The following is an 8,931-nucleotide window of genomic DNA, read 5'->3' on the forward strand; positions in this document are numbered from 1 at the left end:
ATGCAATAGAAGACTATTTTGATAGGCAAAGTCCATACCACACTGATTACATTCATAGGGTTTCTCTCCAGTATGTGTTCTTTTATGCAATTGAAGACTACTGTGGTGGGCAAAGGCCTTACCACCTTGATTACATTGATAGGGTTTCTCTCTAGTATGTGTTTTTTTATGCAGTTGAAGACTAATGTGGTGGGCAAAGCCCTACCACATTGATTACATTCATAGGGTTTCTCTCCAGTACGTTCTTTTATGCACTTGATGATGACTGTACCGGGCAAATGCCTTACCACATTGATTACATTGATAGGGTTTCTCTCCAGAATGTGTTTTTTTATGCAGTTGAAGACTAATGTGGTGGGCAAAGGCCTTACCACATTGATAACATTCATAGGGTTTCACTCCTGTGTGTGCTCTTTTATGCAATTGAAGACAACTCTGTTGGGCAAAGTCCTTACCACACTGATTATATCCATAGGGTTTCTCTCCAGTATGTGTTCATTTATGCTTTTGAAGATTACTTTGCTGGGCAAAGGCCTTACCACATTTATTACCTTCAAAGTGTTTCTCTCCAGTATGTGTTCTTTTATGCTTTTGAAGACCACTGTTTTCAGCAAAGGCCTTACCACACTGATTACATTCATAGGGTTTCTCTCCAGTATGTGTTCTTTTATGCCTTTGAAGACTACTGTGCCCGGCAAAGGCCTTACCACATTGATTACATTCATATGGTTTCTCTCCAGTATGTGTTCTTTTATGCAATTGAAGATTACTGCGTTGGGCAAAGGCCTTACCACATTGATTACATTCATAGGGTTTCTCTCCAGCATGTGTTCTTTTATGCACTTGAAGATGACTGTACCGGGCAAAAGCCTTACCACATTGATTACATTCATAGGGTTTCTCTCTAGTATGTGTCCTTTTATGCAGTTGAAGACTACTGTGGTGGGCAAAGGCCTTACCACATTGATTACATTCATAGGGTTTCTCTCCAGTATGTGTTCTTTTATGCACTTGAAGATGACTGTACCGGGCAAATGCCTTACCACATTGATTACATTCATAGGGTTTCTCTCCAGTATGTGTTCTTTTATGCCTTTGAAGACTACTGTGCTGGGCAAAGGCCTTATCACATTGATTACATTCATAGGGTTTCTCTCCACTATGTGTTCTTTTATGTAATTGAAGAATACTGTGGTGGGCAAAGGCATTACCAAATTTATTACCTTCAAAGTGTTTCTCTCCAGTATGTGTTCTTTTATGCTTTTGAAGATCTCTGTTTTTAGCAAACGCATTACCACACTGATTACATTCATAGGGTTTCTCTCCAGTATGTGTTCTTTTATGCCTTTGAAGATTACTGTGTTGGGCAAAGGCTTTACCACATTGATTACATTCATATGGTTTTTCTCCAGTATGTGTTCTTTTATGCAATTGAAGATTACTGCGTTGGGCAAAGGCTTTACCACATTGATTACATTCATAGGGCTTCTCTCCAGTATGTGTTCTTTTATGCAATTGAAGATGACTGTACCGGGTAAATTCCTTACCACATTGATTACATTCATAGAGTTTCTCTCCAGTATGTGTCCTTTTATGCAATTGAAGACTACTGTGGTGGGCAAAGGCCTTACCACATTGATTACATTCATAGGGTTTCTCTCCAGTATGTGTTCTTTTATGCAGTTGAAGATGACTGTACTGGGCAAATGCCTTACCACATTGATTATATTGATAGGGTTTCTCTCCAGTACATGTTTTTTTATGCAGTTGAAGACTAATGTGGTGGGCAAAGGCCTTATCACATTGATTACATTCATAGGGTTTCTCTCCAGTATGTGTTCTTCTATGCTTTTGAAGATCACTGTTTTCAGCAAAGACCTTACCACACTGATTACATTCATAGGATTTTTCTCCAGGATGTATTTTCTTATGACTTAGATGAGTTTCATAGAGAACAAAGTCTTCATCATCTTGACTGTATTCATAGGGTTTTTTCCCAGTGTGTTTTCTTTTAAGCACTTGAATATTACTGTGATAAGCAAAGGCTTTACCACACAGCTTACTTTTAGAGCATTTTTGCCCAATATGTGTTTTTTCATTCTGTAGAAGGTGAGTGTCATAAGACAAGGCTTTAACACAGTGAGTATACACTGAAAGTTTCTTCTCACCATTTTGATTCCTTTCAATTCTGCAAGGATAATTTGCACATTTAAAAGATTTACCACATTCAAGACACTGTTTAACCTTATATCTATATGAATTAATTTTATAACTTGATCTAATTCTAAAAGGAATTAGGTATTAAGATTTCACAACTCTGTTAAAAATCATGTTTGCTTTTTAATTAGTGGTCCGGTTGTATCTAGGAATATGAGTCTAATGATAATTTCCTTTGTTTCATGGTTTACCTTTTCACATTTACAATAACATTTTCTATGCTATTATTCACATTTTTGAAGACAACTAAATACACTGAGAGATTTACCAAGTTTACTGCATTCATAAATTTTACTATACTGTGTATCACATATATTTGCTAAATGAACTAGGACATTCAGAAGTATTTGCACAAACCTAGAAACCACGTGGCATTTTTGCAATTTTCATATATTAATAATGATGATAGAAAACCTCAGTATTGTACACTTGAATCAAATTCAACAAGTTATACTCTACATGGGAACTATTGCTGATCTTCTTTTTGTTCTCAACGAGATGTATGTTAAATCTTTCCATATCCCTATGCTCATAAGCTTATATATACATAGAAAAGGAAGAATAATTCACAGATATGAAATTGAGGTATATGGATTTGTGAGGATTTAATAACCATCTATTTACTTAAAGCTGTCCTAATTTGCATTGCTGCTTTTATTCAAATGTTCTAGGAAAAAGTGCAATCTCATCTGAGGCACATTGTTATCAACTTGCACATGTAAATTACCTTGCATGTTTTCTAGAATATTCCCAATGTTCTTCAGTGTTATGGTCTTCCCAACTATAATCTGAAATACAAGACCAGAATATATGTCATATCATTTAACAATGTTCAACATTTAGCTTATTATCTTAAGTGTACCTAAGAACTATTACTGCTTTATTCCCCTCATTCCTCTTTCTAAATCAAATTGCAGAACAACATCCTTAACCAAAGAAAAGTTGTTTCCATACTTTGAAGCATGAAGGAAATTCAATTTTACCTATAGAAATGAGGTTCCTGTAGGTCTCCAGCATTACATCTTTATAGAGATTCTTCTGGGAAGGATCCAGCAAATCCCACTCTTCCTTAGTGAAGTTGATATACACATCATCATAGGTAACAGCCTTCTAAAATATGCCACACATGTGTAAAATGGAAAGCATGACAGTGATAAAGTTGGAAATGCATACTTCTTTCAGAGTATAGGCACAAGATTCTGGTTTTCCTTACTCTTATTCCATGACATAGACAGTCACTTTTGAAGGAAATTGAAAAGCAAAGTAAACTCTGTCATTTCTGTACTCTTTATAAGGGATATCACCTCAGAAGAGCAATGTCTATTGACAGGAAGAGACAACAAAAAAGATCAAAAGTATATAGTATGCATGAGAAAATTGTATGAAGTTACAGACCACACAAAATAAGTAATATGGACACACTGGGTGTATTGTGTCTTTAACTACAACACTCAGAAAACAGAGGTGGATATCTCTAAGATGAATGTCAGTCAAGCCTATGCAATCAGATCCAGGACAGGTGGAAGGACACATTGAGACACTGTCTCCATTACAAAATCAGTGAAACAGACAAATGGAACAGAAAGAACTGAAAGACATTTATTGAACTTCTTACAAATAATTTTGCATTCACTCCAGTTCTGTATTCATCTTCCAGCTATCTAAGTGCCATAATTTAAACTGTAATTCCAATAACATTTTGTAGAATGGAACTTCATGTATAAAGCAGTTAAAATGGACAGATGAAAACACTAGACATATAAATGTTGGTCATTAATAATCAAAACAGGGCTGGTGCGAGGGCAGAGTATTTCAGAGTTCTTTCTGGTCTTGAGCGGCGGTGAGCACATTTTCCAGTACTTACACAGGGATCACAAATTTCCATTGTCCCATGATCAAGAATTCTGAGATCTTTTGATCACCTTGATGACCAGGTACCCATGTAATGAATATCTATGCAGACAGATAAAATTGTCATATTGATTTTTTTTAAAAAATCAAGTCAAGAATAACAAGCCAGATGAATTTCATGTACTTGCAATTAAGTGACTCAGAATGCTAAGGCAGTATTAATGTCATAAATACATGACATCCTGGGAATCAGAGTGAAACCCTCTTTCAAATTTTAAAATTCAAGATACACATGAAGCTCAGCACAGCAACATATACTTGACATATAAATAACCCATATTCCAGGGCTATCACCCTATAATATAAAAATGAATAGAGCCAGAAATGATGCCCCCCTTTAATTTCAGGAAATTTGAGCCACACAGTAAGGGTTACTTAGACAAGCAAATGAAATAATTAAAATACTATATTGCCAAACTCTGTAAAAGCATCTGTTTCTGCTATATCTCATTTTTGCTTATAGAATATCGGCAAGATATAGAATATATAGATCAAGCCTATAATGATAGCGAAACGATTTCAGTATAAGTTAAAAATTGTCAAATTAATGACAAACACAAAACAGTAGATATAAATGTCAGGAAACATTTGAGGGTATTGAGACTCACCACATACAGTGAGGAATTTCATCTAGACAGGCTTCTCCTACTAAAGATTCACAGGAAATTGAAAGAAAGTCACCAAGGAGAGAAACTTTTTCAAATACATGATCTTTTCTGGGAGGTTTTTCATTCAATAAGTACATTCTTACCCTAGTCATTATTGATTCATGGTCAATAATGAAGAAATTGCATTGAGTCATTTCAAGAATAGACATTTAATGATCCTCATCTGCAATGGTCCCTACACTGTCCAAATGTGCAATGTCCCCTCTGGCACTCAGGACAATCTGTTGACAACAATATCTTATAAAACCTGAAGACATGTTAACTCTTCCTAACATCAATGGCACAAAATAACATTAACATTCCAAAAGAGAAAAATGAACACACAGTGAGGGATGATTGGACCAAGGCAAGACTGAAGCAGAGCAAGACAAATGTCAAATCCTGTAGCTCTCTGGTCAGATGTATGGGCTTCAGTTTCAAATGGCTTAAATGGCCCTATCCTTGCAACTTCTCATGCATTTCTCTCTTTGGTAATATCCACTTACTATAAGCTGCTAGGTCTCCATGGAAGTTTTGTCATAACTTAGGAATCTTAACATCTGTGGGCTCAAAATGTAACCCAGTAGGTTTTGAAATAATATTTTTAAATGTGGTATATTTCTTTATGTCGTGGAGCATTTGCTTTAATGATGCAAAAAAATTGTTCCATTGGTTTAGCTGTGTGACGTTGTGATGCTTTGCCTATTTAAAATACCTAGTTGTTGTAAAAAAGAATTGAACGACCAATTGCAGGACAAGAAAGGATAGGCAGGGCTGCGAGGAAAAGAGAATAAATGTTAGGGAAAATCTGGGAGGAATAAAGAAGAGGCAGCATAAGGAGAGAACAACAGGAGCCTTTAATCCAGCTACAAAGCAAGCCATGGAGTAAGAAATAAAGAGAGGAATAAAAATAAAGGACAGGGGGAAATGTAGAGAGAACAATTAAATTGAAAACAACCTGCCTTGAAACAAGCCATAGTCAAGTTTTTATAACAAAAAAATAAGCCTTCATGTGTGAAATTTAATTGTGTACTGGGTGGCAGGCCCTAAAGGAACAAGGGAGTAAAAGAAACAACTAACAACACCACACCCAGATTCAATCTTCACAGCTCCATGCAATGAACTCGCACTGTCTCCTCATTGGGCTTCTGACTGCCAAACACAGATGCCTGAAACAATGGTAAAGTGTAACCATAAACTAAAAATCCATGATCCTAAATTTTGATACGGTCATGTTCCCAAGACCAACACATTACTGGTGATCCTGAGAAGTAGATTTTTTTTAACTGCAAAGAATACTAACGAGCTTGGACCACAAGTGTAGAAGGTTTGGAATGAAGTAGCTTCCTGAGACTATGAGTCACTTTGCTCAACCATATTTAAGTTGAAGGTTTATGTGTATGGAGTCTTATTCTTAGGGCACCTTGATAAGCTTCCAGTCCAGAGCAATGGCTGTTTCTGTAATGATGATAAACTCTTTGAAAAATCCTGACTATTAACACATAAATGCCCTTTGAAACTACCTTTTTATTTTCATTTATTTCTGCCCTACTTGTTTTTTTTAACTGTACAGCTAAGTAAGTCATCAGTGATAACCATTGAACAACTTCAATATTCCATTAAAGACATTAGTCCATTACATTTTAATTTGGCATTTCTAAATTTCTAGAACATAGGCAGAATAAGAAAAAATTTGGAGATAAAATTTCACACAAATGTCTGAATAGTGGTGACACATGCCTTTAATCCCAGCCCTGGGGAGATAGAGGCAGGTGAAACCCTTGAGGTTGAGGCCAGCCTGGTCTACAAGAGCTAGTGCCAGGACAGGTAAGACTGTTACACTGGAAAACCTTGTCGTGGAACCCCCCCCCCCCCCAAAAAAAAAATCAGACAAAACAACTCAGGATTGGTTTTTTTTAATCAACTTTATTTTCAACTGAAATCTAATGACCTCAATACCCACTTTCTGCCATTACATTTTCATTTTCCTGGTCCTACAAGAACAGTTAAATATGTTCAACTTTCTATTTTTTGTCACATAAAAATTGGGATATCTGCCTCAGTAGGTGGACCAACCCCAAGTGGTACTGAGTCTTTTCCTTCCTTCTAATTTTCAACTGGACCTTGGGAACTCAGCCTTTTCCTCTGTCTCTAACTCTATCTGTTACCATATGGAGATTCTATGGTGATATACGAGATAATCAGCGTGATAGTGAGGAAAGGACCTTTCAAGTACCCTCTCCCCTACTGTTGAAGGCCCTAGCTGGAGACATCCCATGGACACCTGGGATCCCCTCTAGAGCCAAGTCTCTTGCCAACCCTAAAATGGATGCCTTAATGTAGGTATTTTCTTCCCTGCTCCTATATCCACTTCTAGTTCCCATTTTTTTATTTATGTCATAATTACACACTTGAAGCACTTTTAGCAACTACTTCAGTATCACATTATATACACATGAAGAAAATAACCTTTCATGCAGTAATAGTTGAAAGAGTATGGGGAAAATGAAATGTAACATTGAGTGTTATACTGATGAAAAATTTAACAAACAGTATGAGCCATTAGCTCTATGGCAAGATTTAACCATTTGTTTTGATCAAGTGGAAGGTACTTGTGAGTAGAAATCTATTTATCATTACATTTTATCTTGCTGTCATTTATTCAAGTCTATTGAAATTTAAAATTAAGTAAGTGGATGCTTACAAGTGATATACCAACATTAAAGCTTAAACCACAGCAAGGTAAAACCCACTGACATTTTGTATTGGATGTGTTGAATTAACAATCTGAATTTTTTTCTGAGATAGATTTTACTCATAATTTCTCAAGTCCCTAGCTAGTAAATCATTTTCTATTTAATAAAAACATTTTAAGATTATTTTAACAGGCTCACTTATTTAAAAGAGTGAAAAGTGCTTAGATAGTATTTCTCCCCTTGAGAATTATGAAGTTAGAATCTACAAGAAGTGCTAATTAGTTCTCCATTTTCATTTTAGGTACTGGTTTCAGCATTCCCAAACAAATGGCTAGATCATTGTTAGGTTTAAGAAACAGTAAAAAGAACAGTAGTCTGAAACATTTGGGGAGGGGAAGTTTTGTTGACCAGGGACTCACAAGATACCTTAGCCTGGTTTGAATCTATTGGTGAAAATCCTGCATCACCTTGCTATGTACTAAAATCTAAAGAATGAACCACGAAAATTAGCACGAATGATGTTTGTTTAATGTTTTCTTTTGAGACATGTTCTTGCTATGTACACTAACTGGACCTGAAAGGCAAAATCCTCCTGTGTCCATATTCAATGTGTTGGGATTATTAGTGTGGAACAATGTGCCCAGCAGAAATCTGTCTCATTTGTCAAGCTCAAATTGGTTTTGAGGCGCTCAGTCTTGAGCTGGGGAGATTGCTGAGAGGCTAAAATCACTCACTGCCCAAAAGATGATCTCAGATATATTTCCCATATCCATGGGGATTTAGAGGCAAGAAGTGAATGTGGCTGTTGTGTTGCTTCTCTGTTCTGTCAGCTTTACCCCAATATCTGACTCTGGGATTTTATTAATACTACTACTTCGGTTCACCCGTCAATCAATCAGTCATCTAGAATATATCACCTCACTACTTATTTCTAAAGTAGACTACTTTAGTAAGTATTCATGCTTCTTCTTGTCCATCCCTTTCTGTACTGGGACTATGCATGCTTTCTTTAAGTTGGTCATCGAACTCAATTTGTACACAATCCATCTTCATTTTTAAGTTGACAATATAACCCAGAGAAGTAGGAGGGCCCCCATTTACCAGTCTATTTTTTTCTCACTGACCAGTTAAGGCCCAGCCATGAAGCAGTTGTAGGACTTTTCAGCACTTGAAAGCAGAAGCAGGATTAGGTGTGCAATGAAATTCTCAATGGCATCGTGTGTGGCCAGCCTAAGTTACCAGAGACATTGCTTAAACATAGATAAGTAAACAATAAACTTAATAAAAAAATCCTACTGACCTAGAAACAATGGGAAATAGGAAGAAATAAGAAATTAGAGCAATGATACATTTAAAGAAATTCTAAATTAAAAATTAAAACTCACAGTTTGTTTTTTAAAAGATGTAGATGGAAAAACCATAAAGGTAGACTAGCTTTGAAAAACACAAAACCATTCTCT

The 8,931-nt window shown here is 36.1% G+C and overlaps 1 protein-coding gene across 1 annotated transcript; it reads right to left on the reverse strand.

Moving 5' to 3' along the window:
• Positions 1-637: 637 nt before the first annotated feature.
• Positions 638-6,550, reverse strand: LOC148117636 (uncharacterized). Its single transcript, XM_087902415.1, is given in 4 exon segments — positions 638-664; positions 667-2,188; positions 2,945-3,005; positions 3,201-6,550. Coding segments are annotated over 4 exon segments (1,773 nt in total). The 5' UTR covers positions 3,364-6,550.
• Between the last annotated feature and the right edge of the window lie 2,381 nt (positions 6,551-8,931).

This window comes from Myodes glareolus, chromosome 27, assembly GCF_982192425.1.
Source record: "Myodes glareolus chromosome 27, mMyoGla1.1, whole genome shotgun sequence".
Taxonomy (NCBI): Eukaryota; Metazoa; Chordata; class Mammalia; order Rodentia; family Cricetidae; genus Myodes; species Myodes glareolus.